The sequence below is a fragment of the Filicampus tigris genome, chromosome 3, assembly GCF_054856515.1.
Source record: "Filicampus tigris isolate MCC_2025a chromosome 3, RoL_Ftig_1.0, whole genome shotgun sequence".
NCBI classification, from domain to species: Eukaryota; Metazoa; Chordata; class Actinopteri; order Syngnathiformes; family Syngnathidae; genus Filicampus; species Filicampus tigris.
In genome coordinates this window covers 19,416,389-19,436,548 of record NC_141219.1, presented here as the reverse complement: position 1 = coordinate 19,436,548, position 20,160 = coordinate 19,416,389, and the positions used below count along the sequence as shown (strand labels likewise).

The 20,160-nt window shown below is 40.3% G+C and overlaps 1 protein-coding gene across 1 annotated transcript in view; it reads left to right on the top strand.

Moving 5' to 3' along the window:
- The window catches only part of rras2 (RAS related 2), a 37,136-nt gene that overhangs the window by 15,981 nt on the left and 995 nt on the right, over positions 1-20,160 (top strand). The window contains exons 2-5 of the mRNA XM_086025611.1: positions 16,432-16,519; positions 16,641-16,743; positions 18,850-18,958; positions 19,765-19,883. Coding sequence (XP_085881737.1) covers positions 16,432-16,519; positions 16,641-16,743; positions 18,850-18,958; positions 19,765-19,883 — 419 coding nt within the window. The remainder of the gene's footprint in view (positions 1-16,431; positions 16,520-16,640; positions 16,744-18,849; positions 18,959-19,764; positions 19,884-20,160) is intronic.

Here is a 20,160-nt window from a genome sequence, read left to right as displayed (position 1 = left end):
GAGTAAATTGTCTTGAAACAAACTAGGCAAAGTGGATTGCAGTTTTCATTTTATCATCAAAATTATTAATAAATAGTCGAAATTGTCCGTAGGTGTGAATGGTTGCTTGTCTTTATGTGCCCTTTGATGGGCTGGCGTCCAATCCAGAGTGTATCCCGCTCTCAACCGAAGTCAGCCAGAATAGGTTCCAGCTCACCTGAGACCCTCATGAGCAGGATAAGCGGTATAGAAAATGAATGGAGGGATAATATTTACATTTCAAGACAGTGTTGTGTCTGCAAGACTGCAAGAGTGAAACTTTAAAATAACTTGAGCTTTGAATGGTTGTTGTTTTTTTTTTCTAAGGGCATCGGTGCTTGTTGCCGATGCCTGGTCTTGTGCTGGCTGCCAGACAGCTGGTGGACATTTGGCGTTGTCTCATGCCGGAAGTGTCCAAGTGGACTGTGGGACACCTGCTGTCCATCAGGGGGAGGTGTGGCCTGGGAGCATGCAGCCCCTCAACAGGTGACGGTACAGCATGACTCCTTGTCCAAATAGGCGATTGACAAAGGCCACAAGTAATGTAGGTCATTTGGGGAAGTAATCAGAAAACTATTCCAACATATCAAAATAAAAGAGTTGCCGAAATGTTCTTTCACATTCATCGTAGCTTGCGCTATCCCTCTGATAGACAAACTCTGTGTGGCACCACTGCAAACATAAATATTTGAGTTGGCTGGAGTCACTAAAACAGCTGTCGCGTGACTGTTGTTCTGATCTAAAAGGTGCAGCAACTGTATACGCTTGTGTGTCCTCAGCAACAGCTGGTGCCGGAAAACACAAGGCAAAACTGGCGATTGGCATACACGCAGTGCACGTTAACTAAACAGCTGTTTAACATTTTGTCTGGTATGTCCAACAGAAACAGTTCTCTCGCAGCCAGGCTGCTAGTGATACTAGTTAAAGCCATCGGCTGCTCGCTTTGCATGCACAGGGTACAGTTATCATGTGGACAGGTTGATTGTTCGGCATCTCAATTTTGGGCAACAAGAAGAAATCCTTCTCTTCTCTCGCTTCCTCATTTTCCAAATTTCTACCAATTATACATCACTAAGATAACACAATTTATGTTATGCCACTGTATAAAAAAAAATGAATAAAAGAAAATCAGTTACAGCCGCCAAAAGCGTGACTTACGATTTTGTTCCACCTTCTGCTCCGAGTCAAAGTAAACTTAACACTTTTTAACACACTTACAGTGTATATACTGTATATGGAGATGGAAGATATGTATCATGGAGAGGATAAAAAAGTTTCCACCGTGCCACTTCCCCCCTATCATTTCTATCGTCATTTAACCTAATTTTGGACAATATTTACATTTCTCCTGCAGGATTACGGCAGTGGCAGTTGGCAAATAAGAATGATAACGATTTGAATTGCTGGAGACAAGCTTTTACTTATTACAATATCAGTATCATACCGCTGCCACCAGATGGCTTACTGAATAACAAACCAGGCGCATAAGTAAATGCAACAGTTAATGAACATTAATAAATAAGATGGTGAAATAAAAAAAATGATTAGACTGTCGTGATTAGACTAGTGGGGGCGCACAGAGCATATTTCAAAGAATTTTTTTAATTGACTCAACTTTCCCTTTAAAAGAGAAAAATATAGCAGCGCTACTATTTTGTAGATGCTTTTCTAATTCTATACATGTATGTTTATCATTTAAAAATAAAGTGAGAATGATAAGCAGTCGTAGTATGTTGTATCTATTTTTTTTAAATAATCGGAAACATCTATATCTCAGTCTTATCCTGATATAAAATGGCCTATATCTGTATGCAGCCCTTGGAGGAAAATGTTTAGACACTCCAGTTCTGGAGCGTGCCATCAAAAGCCAAGACCACACCAAAAAGAGGCACTTGTTTGTGGCACATGCGGTTGTGAAGGCTTGCTAATGGTGGAACTTTTCAGGACTTATGCTGCATTCTGCAGTACTGGAAAGTCGGAAATATCCCACTTGGAGCTTAAGAGGTCTGACCTCAAAGCAATTCCTGGTAAACTGAAAAAATGGATGACAACCGAGATCAACTAAAATGTGTTTTTGACGTCAATTTGTTTTTATTTGTTTTTATTTTCACCGAATGCTACCATTCGGTTTTGTTCAATATGCTTCACATTTTATTGTGTTTCCACTGAAAAGAGTCCCAAATTCCAGTGGGAGGTGGATTGGAAGACTAGTGCAGTACTGTCAACACTGCTTGGACTGTGTAAAGTTTTTTTTAGTTTATTTTTTGATGGATTACATGTTGTCTTGCTAGTATGGTATGATGTTACACTATTTACACTGCTGACGCAGCTACTTCCAACATGCTTTGGAGTGGAAACAAGAATGATCAAGGGTTAATGTAACCTGAAGCATACAATGCCGAACTGAAATTGACTTTTTTCTTTCCCAACTGGCAGACTTGTTATAAGCAGTACATCTGCATACAAATGTCCATCTATTGCAACAATATGCAAATACGTTTGACTTCAGCTGGGTTAAGTTTTTTGGAGTCGGAATTCTGACATCTGAATGCCATCCAATTGACATTTTTTTTTTAATTTACTGTTCTTAAGCTTCTGACTTGACAGTTTTCTGCAAAGCTGACCTGGCTTGCTAACCAGCTATCACACTAGCCAGGAACATGGCAGCACTAGTCAGTCTCAATGGGCTTCCTTCTCTTCGGTGTGCTGTTTGCTCCCCTCCGGCATTTTCTTCTTCAGGATCGTACATTTCATTCACTGCTATGCTCCCTCAATTTTAACATGTTAAGATTCACATAGTGTGATGAAACTGAATGGTATTGTCGTTCTACTAATCCCTGAAAATGGGATTATTGTAATAGTTGTCTAATAGGATTTTAGTAGTTGTTAATTTGGTCACATCATTAGTCACGCGTTTTGATTCTGTTCTGTTTAGCAGCTTTACTTTTTATTATGAGCTACTTCAGCGTTAGAGCCCAATGGATGTTTTTTCAAAGATAATAGCCAACCACAATAAAAACACCTCAGTATGCCACATTGTAATTCATTACTGCTGCACTTTCAACATCAGTAATCTTAAATAAAGCTCTTGCATTGGATCAAGATTGTAAATTTGTTGTGGCCACAGAGTATATGATGGGCCAGCACGCCTTTCACCCCTGGGCCGTAGCACTGCTGTGTTTCTGATATGATTCTTTGGAGTTGCCCCAGATCCTAATGTCATGCTAGGTAGGCCATGTTAGTAACGAAAGTGCAGCAGAATGTTGGTGGAAATGACGCGCAATCTTATCGGAAGTGAAAAAAGTTGTATCGGGACACCCCGAGGGACTATAGATTTGTAATAACCGATATCCATTCTGTGATTTTGTACAGTATTGCTGTTTGAAAGTGGCACATTCGGTTCCCTGTGCTCACAAAGACTGCTCTAATGCTGCATTAGAACCAGACTCCAGAATGAAACATGCGCATTTATGTTATTGTACACGGGCAGTACAAAGAAAACCTTTTCTGGACACTGCATTGATAATGTTCAGACATTGGGTTGGCGTTATGCACAGGAGGGGAACTTAAGTGATTTCACATGATCAACAAGTACAATAAGGTTGTTCACATAGTTTTGGGTCTTTGTATCATTCTCTCTAATCAGTTTGTAACCCTCCGCTGGGTCAACACAAGGTCTCCATTTGTAATTCTGCAAAATGCTCTTATGAACTGTAAAGAAATTGTTTGCACCACTGACCAATGTAAAGTGCCACTTTGAAACCAGCGACACAGGAGGAAAAGAGCCCGTAAATGTCATTTATTTGATTTGGCACGTTTGAGGGGGTTCAAAAGTCTTCAGATTGCAGCACAGGCTGATATTTAGCCGCACGTTTGAAGTCTTAATGCCAGGGGTCGGAGGAGACAGGGGGGTCGGCTGAACCATTGGTTGGCTCACTTGGTGAGAGGTTTATCCTGCGCTTTCTTCTCTTCTCTCGGACCTAGCTTCAGACTCCATATTTTACATTGCCCGTAGCCTGTACAAGGCATCATCATCAGCAATATGCTCAACCAGGTGGCAGAAATTGTACACATGTGCATGAATCACTTAAGGGCAGGGGTGCCCAAGTCCAGACCTTGCGAACCCCTATCCAGCCTGTTTTAGATCCCTCTCTCCTCCAACACTCCTGATTAAATGATCAACTCATCAGCAAGCTCTGAGAAGCCGGATAACGATCCGGATCATTTGAATCAGTTGTGTTGCAAGAGGCAAACATCTAAAACAGGCTGGATTCAAGCAAACAGGGGTTCGCAAGGTCTGGACTTAGACACTATCTTAAAAATGATGCAGTGAATAAAGTAGGTTGATTTACAAAAGTATGTACCGTAAGCGTATATTATAATAACGTCTATAGTATGAACAATTATATTATTTTTTTCACAGAGGTAGAATGATATGCTTATGATTATTGTTATATTGTCTGCCTGTGCGTTCACATATCCGCTGCTTAAAGACATAAGACCTCATAGATGCTATTTATCACCCCGTCTATGGCATTTTGCATTGTGTTAGCATTGAGCTAGCACAAGGCAATGTTCACTTGTTTTAAATACACAGGGTGTAATTGTCTTTGTTTCATGTCTAGTTTAACAGTAAACTTCAACTGGGAGTGGCAAAAAAGATCTCGGCGCCTCTCTTTTTGAAAACTCGACTATAGATTAAATTGAATATATTGCAAGTTAGTAAACTATTTCCACCTCTGTTTTGCACATCCTGGGCCATGTAGTGAGCTGGAACACATGAAGGAATAGTCCATGTGTGTGTTCTTTGGGTTTCTTTTTATGTAATATTCAGTGGACTTGACAACAACAAACTGCACTGATGTCTGTTCTAATGTTTATTTTCATTCAAAGTGGTATCCTTGGAGCTTGTCGCTTGTGACAGTGTTAATTCCATGTCTGGTTAGAGCCTTGCTTCAGTTTGATTAGGCCAAGTATTGACTTACCGTCATCTAAGGACACGACAGTGAATAAAGCGAGTGATTATCGATCCGCGCATTAGACGCACGAGAGCTTGTCAGTTACGTACTCGGGTTCATTGAATTGTGCATCGAGCCAAGGCCCGGGGTTTCACTGCAGTCCCGCTGTAAATAGCCAATGAAAATTCTAAGTGGTTGGATGACGCACATGTCATATGAGCCTTCATCCAGGTAGATCATAGCTTTATCTTCTCCATCAGTGTGGGCCGACTTTAAGTTGTCCCCCACTTTGAGTAAAATGGTCCCCAAAGACTCTTTGAGCCATCAGACACATTGTGTGCTTCCTTTCTCTCCATGTGTATTGAATAAGTGACCTTTCTATTTTGTATGAGCTCATGGGAAAAGTGGGCCTTTCCAGCGGAAGTTAAAGCCGATCCCCTCCCCTTCTTGTTCTCTTGCTTTCCCTCTCTGTCGTGTGGAGCCTCCGTCAACCACAGTCCCTTCATTGTCACCCTTTCACCACTGTGTTCCACTTCAAGCACTCTCATAAAAGGAAAACTACTCTCAGAAATTCATCATTAAGGGGTGTGAAACTCAAAGAACATGGGAAGGAATTGTCCCCATTAGTGTGTTGTTTAACATTTAACTGTTATAGATGGTATTCTACCGCAAAGGGCACAGTGAATTATTTATGGATAACTTTCATTTGCAACATGCTGTATTGCATATTAGGGATCGGCATTAGACTAAATTGCGTTGACCGATGATGGGGAAAATGAACAGTCTTACTCCTGCTTCCAATCCAGTGTTGTACTATAATGACTAAAACTGCCTTGGAAAAGTGGTGACATATCTTCACATACTGTAGCTGCCATCTTCTCAACTAGTTGGAATCAACAGTGCCTCTGCTGGTTGCAGTGCACTCCATTGTCCCTAAATTGCATCAAGACACAATTAGCGATCCATGTTGATCGCTTATTGTTATCACCAATCGACTGCACACGATACCCTAAATTTATATCTAATTCAGGGCTCCAGACTACCTGGGCGACCAGGTAATTTGCTGTTTTTATTTTTTAAATTTACTGTTCTTAAATAGTTTTTGTTGCTGACAAACATCTGCTCCATATTACAGCACATTTATCAGTAATATAGTGAAAATGAGTGGAGTGAATATTTACTTCGCAAGTCGACTTAAAGTATGCGGCCCTACTTTTTCAACTTGCGCCCCTAAATGTTCAGATTAAGATTCTCTGTGCCCCTAGTTAAAACAGTTAATCTGGAGCCCTGTATTTATACATGGGTGGTTCTCAAAAATTGTGGTCCAACAGGATGGTCATTATTTTCTTCCCTTTACAATCAATCGCCAGATTTCACTGCTTACAAATATTGCAGACATAATGTGAGGACACAATAAACAATTTCACTGAGATGTGTGCTGTCGTTTGTGTGTGAATTTATTTTGAGTGGTGAAAAATTTCCGTTGCGGCCATTTTCTTTTCGTAACCTTGCAACACACCTATGCAATTAAGAGTACATTATACCCTAAAAATGCATCGACTTCAAAAACAGTTGTTACCAATAAACTGGCTGAATGTAAGTGCAACATAATACCATTTATTTGAGTACCACACTATGCTTAATTTGATAATACGTCACCGGAAAAAAATAGGTTAGGTTCGTTATATTGCTGATTTCACAAGGTGGCATTCATGATCTTCTACTGTAATATACTGTATACTGCCAGCGGAACGACTTTACTAAGTTGAACCGGAAGTTCAATGGGTTAGCTGCAAAATACGATATTAACATTTTTTAAAAACTCTTCTTTTTTTTAAAAAATTCTGAGACGAACGAGTAAGCTAGATGTCAAGTGTGGGGTCCTTTGTATTGGTCATACACGTTCAATAAATTTTTTTTTTTTTAGTCCATCCTTGCGTGCGAGTCGCCAGGATTATTCTCCGTGCACAATTTAACTGCAGGCATTACGTATTTTGCGAAGCGAACGCTGATCATTAGAAGGTATTTACTACATAAATAACAGCCATTGTTATAATCATATTCACCAGCGCTCCAATATGAAACAATGGAGTACCACGACATTCAACAATCTCTTGCAAACAAAGGGGTGAATGAACTATCTTTATTTACTCAGAGCACACTGCAGTTTTGATTGAAAGCACATATCATTTTGACCTGGTTTTGATTTATTTTTGGGAACCAGACCTCCCCCTATAAGTGGTTTAGATAGAATACAATGGACTTAAGCGGCCTAGAAATGTCTGCGTGGATGGCGTACAATGGTGCCGGTAATACCACGTGTCAAGGCATTATGAGTCAACCATTTGTTGTGGTCGATTTCGTTGACTTTTTTCCTAGCCCTACTCGAGTTAATCAATTAGTCATTTCAACTTTAATATACACCCATACCTTGTAGTACATTTGTAAGGGAGCGAGTTAGATGAGGGACCCTTTTGAACCTAAAATATTGGTAAATTGGGAGTAGTTGTCATCAACTGTTTTTGCTAGTATTGTCTGCCGTCTGTAATTATTCAGAAATGTTTGATTTTACGAACTAAGATAAACAATTCTTTATTGGTCATTTTTCATCTTTTATCCTTTGAGTTCTTGTTTTGACTGCCTTTCCCTTTTTGTGGAGTTGGCACACATAATTGCTACACCATGCGGCCGTGGCTCAGAGGTAAGTGTGGTTCGTCCAGTAACCGGAAGGTCTACTGGTCGATTCCAGCTCTGTCTGAGTCATGTGATGTTCTGTCCTTGGGCAAGACACTTCATCCACCTTGCCTCCAGTGCCACTCACGCTGGTGTACGGCTGGGTCTGAATGTTTGGTGGTGGTCGAAGGGGCCGTAGGCGCACACTGACAGCCACGCTTTCGTCAGCCTGCCCCTGGGAAGCTGTGGCTACAAAAGTAGTTTACTGCCACCAGAGTGTGAATGCGTGAGTGCATGAATAATGTATCCATTGTGAGCACTTCGAGTATCCGGTTGTCCAGAAAAGCACAATATAAATCAGATACAGTCGTGCAGACATTTTTACAGAGGATTAGCTTGTACTGTATCTCTAATTTCTACTGAAAGTACAACTGAATACCTAGAAATAAAAAGGTTTCTCTCGAAATATAGCACATTTTGTCCTTGGTTGTTTGTCTCTTTCTTGGAAATTTTGGAACGTCCTTCTTTTCGGCATCTGGCAATTTTGGATGCACTGACTGAAAGCAAAATTAATCAGCTTGAAAGTTACATTGTGACCTTTTCTGCAAAACCTGGAACATAACTGTTGATGCTTTTCTGAAAATGATTTTGCAAGATGCACAAAACCACTCTGATCTCATTTTCACACCCACGGCTCCATTTAGATGGTGTTTGTGCATCTAATGGACCCACAGGCGTAGAGGTTGAGTGATGAGGTGTAGGACTTGTGACCTTCGGAAAGTGGCGAGATCATGCAGAGAAAATCCTTGTTAAGTGCTGACTGCTGACCTTCAGTTGCAGTATGTTCTAGCCCAGGGGTCTGCAACCCGCGGCTCTTTCATCCTTATGTTGCGGCTCTGCGTGGCTTGGGAAAATAAATTATAAGTGTCCGACTGAAGTGTATGTTATTTATCTCCTTAACTTTTATCATGTCCTTTTAAGTTTTGGGCCACGTTCATATGTGATCCTGGACCGGATAGCTAACGGATTTTTTGCAATGTGACCGCAGTCTGAACCGCCAGGTCGCATACATCCGAACTTGACGTCAGGAGCCCAAAATGCGCTCTGCACGGGCTAAGGGATCCATGCTGACAGTGGGGAGATCAACTCTGCAGTTGTTATGAGTAACATTATTGGCTTTATATTTGGCTTTAATTTAATGCCATTGAAACATGAAGCATAAAGTGGATTTTGCCTCCATGCTTTAGAGACTCAACAGCCAAAAATCCTTGCACGTTCACAACGCTAACAATAGCTAACACGCACAAATTCATGAATTGGCCTTAGCACAACAAATACCTCTAGCCTGTTGCTAGCTAGCAGCCCATTTTGCACCAGGAGTTATGTGGAAAACTTTCAACTTAATATAACATTTATCACAAGCTGATTGTCGACTACTAACATAAGCGGGGGAGAGAGAGAGAGAGACTGAAGTACGAGGCGGGAGGATGGGCATCCTTGTCGAGCCAAACTGACTGGGCTGAGGGCTCTCATTCATTCCTGCTCCCTTTGAACCTTGAACATCTGACAAAGACCCTCCAACATTTTCATCTAGTCTCATCTCATTATCGATAATATCGCACTCTGTTTTGTCATTGTCGTTGTTTTTCAGTTAGTGGTTCTAGATTGCTTCAGTCACCCCGGCGACACAAACCAGACAAGGGAATCTGGATAAGTGACAGAGATGGAAAATGATCTATATTTACTGTCTGTAAAGCTGTTTTGATGAAGAGGAAGTGGGTACATAGTGCAAGCATGTTGTTGATTACACGCCTACACATATCACCCAGTCTTGCTTTTCCTGAGGCGGGCAACCAACATTTTTAAAAGAAAGGATTTATTGCCTCATGTTGTGACTCTGGCACTTCGGAAAAACAAACCCGGCCAGCAACAAACAGACCCTGCAGATTAAAAAATGCTGCAAGATGTAGCACGGTTGTTATTTTGTGGTAATTATACAATACAATACAGTACAATTTTATTTGTATAGCACATTTCCCAACAGCCAGAGCCAAAGCACTTCACAAAACTGTCAGTAATGGTAAGCAGAGAAAAAATGAAGCCATTTTCAGGTTCTATTTATACTTAACATTAAGAAATTAATTGTGATGTCACTTTCAGTATTTTTATTTATTAATTGATTTTTTTAGGAAAAAATTGCCATTTTTGTGTATTTTAATGAAGAATGAACTGATAAACTCATTGACATGTATCAACTCCTCTCACCTCATCAGTACAGGACTAATATTAGTCATTCTTCGCATGAAGGTAGGGGTGGGCGATCTGGCAAAAATATCAGATCACGATTTTTTAAAAATAAAATCACGATCACGATTTTATCATGATTTTTTTTTACTCTCTGCTTCGTGGTGACTTTCCGCTATAACTCCCCGCTATACAAACAAACAGGGAGGCGGGGAGTGTCACGTACGGTGCACTGTGCGTGCTGTGATTGGTTGGTCGGGTATACGCGTCAGCGGCTTTTGTGCCGCCATAGAGCTAAACTGTTTGGAATGTGCCATGTAGACGATCAAACGATCTTTCGGCTTTATGAGATCGTGAACACGTTAAACCGCTTAAGCATCTAATATTGTCATATCGCCCACCCCTACATGAAGGTAAAGAAATTATGACTGAGTATTGATGTGTTGTCTTTCTACATGTGCTGTTGTACCATTTGTGTTCAAGCCATTGCTTAAAGGGCTAACAGCAGTCATCGTTTATATATCGATGCAGCGGACATGAGAGAGGTCAGTTTCTGAACGGATGGGCGGAGACGCCCGGTCCAGGTAGCGCTTCCTTTGGTCAGCCCCTCGGGTTGCTGATTGGCTCGCTGGTTTCCGCTCCGTGCAGGAGCAGTTTTGGTGCTGCTACAGGTGTGTGCACTTGTCCCACGCATAGGCTAGCTGTCTTACACAGTGAGCAGAGCTGAACTCTCAGTGAAAGGGCCAGTACACAAAACAGCAAAAATTATTTTATCGACTGAAGAAAGCGGGCAAAAATGACCCCGTGTGACCGAACGTGAGCAGCGCACAGCGGTCCCACCGGGGCGTTCCCAATGCAAGTAAGTACGTGCAGTTGGGTAACTCATGGCGCGTTTGAAGCGTTCTAAGGCAATTTTTGCCATTTGCCCATGTCGCCAAGCAGATTGAGATGAACTTTGGCCGTCTCGTGACCAGTCACACGCATGAAGGACGATTAATGGGCGGGACTAAAATCCATCTCCACCCTTGCTTAGTGCGCCCCTTTTTTTAGAACTTGTCATTCCCCGTCCTCCGTCCCAATAATGGACGTCCGTGAATGCCCAGCTCTGCTAATTAGCGTTTGCATGAAGATGAAGCCTAAATGCTAAGCTATGCGGTGGTTTTGAATACGTAAGGTGCAATTCTCTTTGTTTGTAAACCTAAATTGGGCGTGTAAATAGCTTGAAGGCCGTTTCTTGAAGAATTGGTCTCTATCTGCCAACAATCAGCTTAATGTGAAGTGAGTTAAGTTGAATTCACTGCCGCCATACAGAGCTCATATCTCAAGTCTGTGCACACAAGTCAAAGCAAAACAAATCTATCGTATCTAATAAATAAATAATAACAAATACAGTAAATAATAACGTATCTATAATGAACTGTATCCTGAAAAACTGCGATTGACTGCCGACCAGTCCAGGTCTTACCCTGCCGCTCCTGCACACCTGCAACCCAAGTGAGACAAGCCGTATTGAAAACTGATGGATGAATAAGTTAATCTCTTTTGAGAAGCCCCTCACTGCCTTGTCACAAATACAAGAGAGTTTGATCACTCCTATTTTCATGTTGAAAAGAGGCCTTTATTGTTTTCCTGGTGAGAGTGAGCATGTGTGGTGTGGGTGTGTTTGTGGGGGCGGGGTGGGTTGGGGAGCGAGCGCTGGAATGCTGGAGGGGAACTGAGTGACAGGTTTGGACTTTAGAAGGTAGGCGGGGTCCAAGAACATGTCGTCTGTGACATCACTGCCACTCGGCCCGCTGCGGAGGTGGAGTTTCCTTCCTGCAAAGCTGCCACCTTGCAACTAACATTGAAACTATACTCTAGATGTATTCTTGCAGGGGGAACCTACCCAGTATGCATGTTGATTTAATAAAGCATCTTAATTCAACTTGACTGCTGAATAGAGATGAATATCCACCATGTCAACAATTCCAGGGGACTTGAGGACAAATACGTACCCGTATTCATCACTGGCCTAATGCCTTGCTTAATAGCAGCTTTAATATTAGTTCTAAGATTCACTCAAAAATAGCAAGGCATATTATGGAAGTTTGTTCCATTAACTTAAGAGGCTTAGTAAAGTCTACGCAAAACGTCACAATGTTGATTCTAATGCAGTGAAATGGAAGGTTTGGAAGCACCCTTACATACGAGTAAGAGTACTGTGCGAGTACGAGTATCAGTATTAGTGCTGATATGTATGTATTTCATTACAGTAGCCTGCTTGGCTCTCATAGAGGTTCTCAGTTTATACACGCTGATACCACATGACCAACCAGACTACTTTCTACTTTCCGGGTAGGAACCATGTCAGCCATGTGGAGGTGACTACCGTCTGGCAAGCACCGAAAATCCTTTGACATATTGTCCCCTGGTGTTCAGACTGAGACACCACAAAACTGAAATACATGGTGTTACAGGCTACATTTAAAGGGTGGGGTTGCACCTTTTAGCCTCTCTTCTCTAAACCCTGCTCAATAATATTTCAAGGCACCCCTGTAAATTATAAATCATCTTGTAACACAACTTTGACCCATCCCTTCAAATAATTACATTACAATATCTCTGTTGTGATTTCTGCTTGAGGGAGGGGAAATCATCTTTTTATATTCTATCTATACTCTGTTGTGAACATGATTTGTTCTCATGACAGCTGTTCAGTGTTTCCATGGAAATGTGAATTCTTTGGAATGCGTCAACCTTCTTTTGCCCTTATTAAAACACTGAAGAATGTCAAGGGGAATTGACTTTAGGAATTTATCCAGGTTCAGTCAAGGCACTTACTTTACAATTGCGTATTTAGACCATGTGACATTTAACAAAAGCCCGCTATTAATCAATTTTCTACCACTTCACATGCTCAGTGTCACAGATGGCTTGAGCACTTACAACAAACAGAAACATTCATACTCACACTCTAAAGTCTTCAATTCACCCTGTCATGCATGTTTTCGGGCTGTGTGGAACCCGAAGGACACAATGACTCCACATAGAGAGATCAGGGCCGAGATTTTAACCCAGAACCTTTTGACTGTGAAGCAGTCATTGTAACTACCTGCGTCACTCTTTTCTTAGCAAAAGGCCTTAAAGTTTCTCATGGTTTAATGTTGAATACATCAGACAATTCCTGTGATTGATCGGTGGCCAATGTTCCCTCTAAGCTGCGCGTGTACGCAGTACCCAAAAAATTCAAACTTGAGCTGTATTGGCATTTTCATATTTGCCTCATACAAAGAAATTGAAGTTATGTAATAAAGGCCGATTTGTCCTGCTTTTTATATCTGTCACAGTGATCTGACAGCTGAATTTATCTTACTAATATTTACCACCAAAGACTTTGAATATTAATGTTTCGCATCTTTTATTCTAAAGAGTGTGAATTTTGAGAAAATCCTCATATTTACTGGTCTGGGTAAATTCCTTTAAAAATCGTCCTTGAGGATCATTATCGACCAAGTGAAACATCTCAACACTTTTTCATTACATTATTAGTAATAACATGATGCTACGTTTAATATAGTTTACCTTTTCAACCATTTTACCCTCACATATTATTGATAAAAAGTGTCACTCATGTCATTCCTCCCTTCATATATTTTATTTTATAAAATAGAACATATTGAAGCTATCCTTTATTTAAAAAATATGATGATTACAAAATTCCCATTTGCTTACATTGATTTCTAGACAGTTCAAGTACAATTTTATCAAGTGCTATTGTCCTCATTAAAAACACAGTTTAAGATAGCAAAGCAACAGACAACACAGAACTCGACAGTTGTTGTTGTAATTTTTGCAAGCGTGCCCTGGGTGGTGGGTCAATGACTGACTCATACTTTAATTACATACTGGTTGCCTCTGATGTGGTCATCTATAAAGGTATCACAGGTGATTTTACTGGACATGACTCAGCCTTGTATTACTCAGCGATTATTGGTAGACCTTCTGAGTCATGTTGCACCCACTTCTTAGATTGTCCTATAGAAAATCATCCAGGCCAAACTGTAGAGCAAGCTGGAGGAGTGTGGTGCTCCCTACTGCTGTTGAGGGTGACCGAACAACAATAAGAGGTTGACGAGAAGCGTTAATGGGAGAGGAAAACCAGATTTTTTTTTTCCCCCTCTTGCTTTCCGTCACTTTCACTCAGTTTCAGTTAGGCTGTTTGAAGGCACGCAGGGAGTGTGGTGCAATGAAGCACAGTAATTCAGTAATAATGATGAATTATTGAACAGTGGTGAATGGATGTGACTTGGGCCTTCATACTTGCATACTGCAGATTGACAGGAGAGTGAGAAGGAGAGATGACCTGCTTCTTCTGCAACAAACGGCTGTGGGTGAGCAGCAAAGAGTTTGTATGCAAAAGCCAAACACAACTATTGAGGATATGCACATATGAATAAGTACTGTAAATGTGAGCGATGCAACAATAGTACACAATAACCATCCGGCTGGAACTTATCATTATCATAGGGTAACTTTATTTTCTTATGCGCCAAAATGGACAATTTGAAAGCTCAGCTTTATTTTCCTTCATTTTTTTCTATTTACCGCCTCCTCATTTTCATTCAAAATGTTGTCGCCTTGTGATCGACTGATGACCAGTCCATGGCAGTAGTTTTCAATGTGTCAGGGGAGAGGTGCAGTAGCACAAGAAGAATAAAGTGAGAAAAAGAGCCGTTTTAAAGCTAAGCCAACTTCAGCTACTGTATACTAAAAGGAAAGAGGATCCAGAAAAAAAGTATGTTCATGAGTTGAGTAGCAGTTTAGCATATCGTCGCTGTCATGTGAAAAACACTTATCTCCATTTGTTTTCGTTTTCTTATTTTTACATGAATCATGTTTCCACGTTACAGACATCGCATTAAAGTAAACATTAAAAAAGTTTCCAAAATTGGAGGTAAGTGTTTTTCACAGGACAGCGCCGATATAATAATCAATTCTTCAAAACAGAGGCTTTGAGCTGTTTATTGTCACTCACAGTTGATGTTTGTTGTCAAACAAAGCATGAATCAAAAAGAATTCCAACCGTCCAGTATTGAAGCCGCTTATCCTCACGAGGGTCGTGGGGGTGCTGGAGCCTGGCCCAGCCGTCTTCGGGCAGTTGGCGGGCTACACCCTGAGTTGGTTGTTAGACGTTTTGTGATATTAGTGTTTTGAGTTACAAGCACGGTCATGGAACAATTTCAGCTCGTACCTAAAGGCACCACTCTTTTCTAAAGTTGCCTGAATCATTTTAATTCAACACAAATCGGATGGTGGATGGATTTTCTTTTGGTAAATAAAACAAACCTGCAAAAAAAGCTCAATTTACCCGAATTGCTGATGTAGTTTCATTTGTATACAGAGGCTGAATCTTTTGAATGCCTGCTACTCAAGTCACTTAACTCTAGTGATGATAGCACATATTCTTCTTCGTCTGAGCCACTGTGTCTCATCATAATGTGCAAATTTTGTCTTCCTTTCCAGTTCCTTAGCTGACTGTTAGTAAGTAAGATGGCTACAGACAAGATAGTCTCTTTATAATAAAGGTTCTGTGATCGCTTTCCCCTTTGGTCTCTGTAGGTTCACGCCACATGTGTTGACAGTGTTGGCCAAGTTACTTACAAAATGTAATGCATTTCATATTAGTAGTTACTTGCATTTGAAAGTAATGTTTCTTTACAATATTACCGTCTCTGTAGAGTAATAAGTTGCTCTAAATTTAAGTTCCAATTTTTAAAATCATGGATTTAATAATGATGTTGACATTTTAAAAGGAAAATGCAAAATTTGCAAGCATAATTAGCTATTTTTTTGTAATTCCCCTAGATAGTGTCCAACTATTGGGTGACGATGCACATTTAAAATTTGCATCTGGCTGGTCAAATCAAATTCATAAAAGCTTACAATTCCATAAGAAAATTATTGCATGTCTTTGAGATATGCATAGGCCATTATCGCGATATCGATATTTTTTCAATATACTGTGCACCCCTACATATATCCAATATTTGTAAGTTTACAAATATTGTAAAGTATCAGCACTAATACTGATACTTGTAATTATTATTAATACTGATTATCGATAAATGAAGTCATCAGATAAAAATTGCTTTTTTATTATTAAATTCAATAACATACATGTGAGATGCAGGTATTATTTTTGCCCATGTGGGGCCGCCATCTTCATATTCTATTCTAGTATCTGTGACTGAGTAGGTGGGGACTGGCCTGGTGAATAATGCGTGTGTCAAGAATAATATCAAATACTCCTTTTTAGGAATAAACCCTCAGGTTATTTTTTTTGGTGAACATTTACTCCACTCCTGTAATTTTATGTTGGTCATGATAAGTGGCACTTGCATAGCTAACAATTTTTTTAGGTGGCACTTGGTGTCAAAAGTTGGCAAACTCAACTAAAACAATCACTATACCCATCACTAGTTGTGATTGGTCCATGTCAAATATATTTATATTGACTTTATATTGTCTTTTTTTTTTTCTCTTTCTTTTTGTCTTGCAGTCCTACTTTGTCACGGACTATGACCCCACAATTGAGGACTCTTATACCAAGCAGTGTGTGATTGACGAAAGGGCAGCCAGGCTGGACAGTAAGTGCACCTCGTTAATCCGCATCTTTAGTCTCTTTATGCACTAGTAATCCAATACACATAGTAGAACCTACTGGGCTTTAGATTGTTGTAGTTGATGTTGAAATGTCTGTCTGTGTAGTTCTAGACACGGCTGGGCAGGAAGAGTTTGGAGCCATGAGAGAACAATACATGAGGACAGGGGAGGGCTTCCTGCTCGTCTTCTCAGTCACCGACAGAGGAAGGTGAGTGACAGTTCTGATCACGGACGAGTGTGTTCTTGCCTCTTTCTTTCTTTGTGCGCACACGTCTGTTTACTCGTCATAGTTACACCCTCTTACTAGCGCTCCCTCTACCAGAGCCATAAACCTTGTCGCAAAACATCTTTTTATGCAGTCTCTCCCTATTGTTTGGGTCTTTTTCTTTTGTTTTCGACACTTGAGTTCAATGATTCAGAATGTTTGTTTGCTCTGACGGTCAATAATAAGGGGGCTAAATCAACTATAATGTAGCTTCACTGAAGTGTTTAACCAAGCAAATGCAGCATAAAGTCAACAGCTACTTCATTCAGTACACACTGGGAGTAGTGAGAGCCAATACTACTGCCATGAAGTTATTTATTTACCTAATTACATAGAGTTAGCAAGAGTACTTGGAATAACACAAAGCCAAATTCCATGATACTTTGTAGAGGGGTGGACCCATTCCGTTTTGGTGAGGATCTGGATAGAAGTAACTTATTTCAAGTACAGTAAATGGCATCAATGAAAAACCTTAAAAATGATAATAATGGCGTAACCCATAATGCTCCATAAACTGCAAAGCAGCTTGCTAACGAACAATTAATACATTTCATTCATCTTACTTACTTTTTTTGACATTTCAGCTCTGTTGGCGATCTGAGCTCCGCCTAGTGACATTCTAATTATTCCTTTATTCATTATAGCAATGCTAAAATAACAAATCCAAGTTAACATCAAAACAAAATGGCTTGACTCTTTTTTTTTTTTAACATACTTTACATTCACCAGTAATCATTAGATTGTGCATAATGATGTCACCAGTGAATGAATATGACTCTTTTTACGAAAAACCTGACATCAAGAAGTTGACATTTTCACTTCAACTATTTCACAGGTGTACAAGTGTAGTATTTTTGGTAAAAACCACTGTCGTTGTGTTCCTACTCAGCTGTCCACTAAGCTGAATATCTCTCCACATACCCACAGCTCCGTTCCTTCAATGTTTATGTTGTAAACAGTCTTTCCTTCCTCCATTTATACTAGTCAAGTCTTTCCAGATTTGCTAGGTGCAGCTTCTCTGTGGTTTTGTGTCTGGAATGCCATCCTGGTTTTATGCCATCTATTTTATTCACTTATTCACTATTATTGTTCCGTGAACTGCCGTTTGCCGCAGGGGATATATTCCAGACCCACCACTTCATACAATATGTGTGATACAGAGAGACTGTATAGGAACAGTTTTACCCCTCCCAAATGATTTGACCACATTCAACTTGTTAAAATCCACTTTTTAAAGTATTGCTTTGCGCCTGTTCTCACTCTTGCTGTGAAAAACGAGATATAACATCACTTTTAGGAAACAAAAACAAGACACGCTCTCGCAGTTCTCCAAAAAAGAAGCACAGTGTGCTTGCTTCAAGCACTTTAATGTCACTCCTACTTTAAGCTTACTGTAAAATTGACAGTCAAAACAAAAAAACAATTGAACATTGTATATCTTAACACCAAACAATGTCATTTCGTCTAACAAAAGTCAGTAATGTAGAACACCATAGATGGGCTCTCTGCTCAGTTGGAACAACGACTATTACTGCATCTTAGTAGGGGGCCTTCTGTGCCTTTTCTTCTTGCTCTTAAGTTAAGCTCAGTGTTGCTTGGCATGTTTCCACACAATGTGCTACTATAGCGGCAGCGCAACTGTAAATTTGGACTTGGTTGTGTACGATAAAAACAAACCAAAAAACTAACAAAATTGATCACTTAAGAATCTGGCATATACTGTATACGAGGTGCAAAAGATGAACCACAGTGTCGCGGGGGGTTCACTGTAAAAAGGCCAAGTCAGACTTGAGACCCAAGCAACAAATGAGCAATTTGTATGTACTGTATGTATATTGTGCTGCAATCTTTCATTTTCAAGACCCTCAGTCAGACTCAGACTCATGGTTGCCCCCATCTCCAGGGTAATGGCTGTGTGGCTGAATTCCCTTTGTGGTTTCAAGCGGCTGCATATGTTAATGGATATATGTGTCAATGCAAAAGCACCGTGTCATCCATTTGCACTGCCACATACCACTTAACACACCATGCTGTGTCTGTATTTCACAGCTTTGAAGAAATCTACAAATTCCAAAGACAAATTCTGCGAGTCAAAGACAGAGATGAATTCCCGATGATCCTCGTAGGGAACAAAGCCGATCTGGAACTACAGAGACAAGTAAATCCAACAGATTACACATCTCTCCTGAGTAATCATCTGATGAGATAATATGAACCAATCTGCGCCATTCACGTGTTCATATTTGAGATGGAAGCGAGCTTCGCAGCTGCAGCTAGATGCTAGCAGACAGGATGTGAGCATAAAAGAGCAGCTGGCGAAATGGTAATGTCAGGAGGGGAGGATGGATGAAAGAAAAAGTGTGCTGAAATCGGGAATTTGCTGGGTGTTGGTACACAGCGACTCTGTGAGTCTACAGCTCCCCCGCGTGGTAAAAAGGAGCTTTACAGGCACAGACTACTATTAAACATGGGTTTTCATTTTTAGTATTTCAAGCCTCGTGTGGTCCGAAAGACTATACTTGCAGGTCATAAATTGTAAGCAAAAGTATTCATTATAAATGTACTCAGGATATGTTTTTGCTTATAATTCCTTTTGAAGTTCTCCATTATCAGTCTCCAAATTACATCAGACTATTGCAGTAAAACCTTAGGCAAGCAACTATGAAAAGCTCAAATCAATGCTCAAATGTCTTTCATAGGCAACAAATATGAGCATAAGATAATGATTTTTTTATGTGTAACTTAAGTACAACAGCAGTAATGTATTGACAAATATTTACAACTTGAAAACTTTAATTTGGTAGTTGTTTTGTTTGTTTCCTGATAATGTATGCAGTACTTTGAAAATAATTGTAGCAAATTTCTTTTGACATTACATAGAAAGCCGTATCCAGATACTCTCTGTTTTGACTTTTCTCACATGTTTTGTGTGTTGGGCCCTTTAACTCTGTCTTTGTCGCTCAGGTAACCCAAGAAGAGGGCCAGCAGCTTGCCAGACAGTTGAAGGTCACCTACATGGAGGCTTCAGCCAAAATCCGTATGAACGTCGACCAGGCTTTTCACGAGCTGGTTAGAGTAATTAGGTCGGTGCTTTATCTGGAAAGAACTGGCACATTTAATTTTCTTGTGATCGGAAACAACTCGAGATGCAACGACACTAGTATTGTGATCAGTGTGAGCATTGTACATCTCTTAGAAATGCTCCGATACTACAACACTATAGCACTTCACCAGGCTGACACATCCAGTCGGAGCAATGTCAGCTGCACAGCAATAATGCATAACACTCTTCATAAAAAAGAACCTGCACCTCATTTTTTCAAAATAGAGTCCCGAATAACAAGGAGTAATCACTTACTT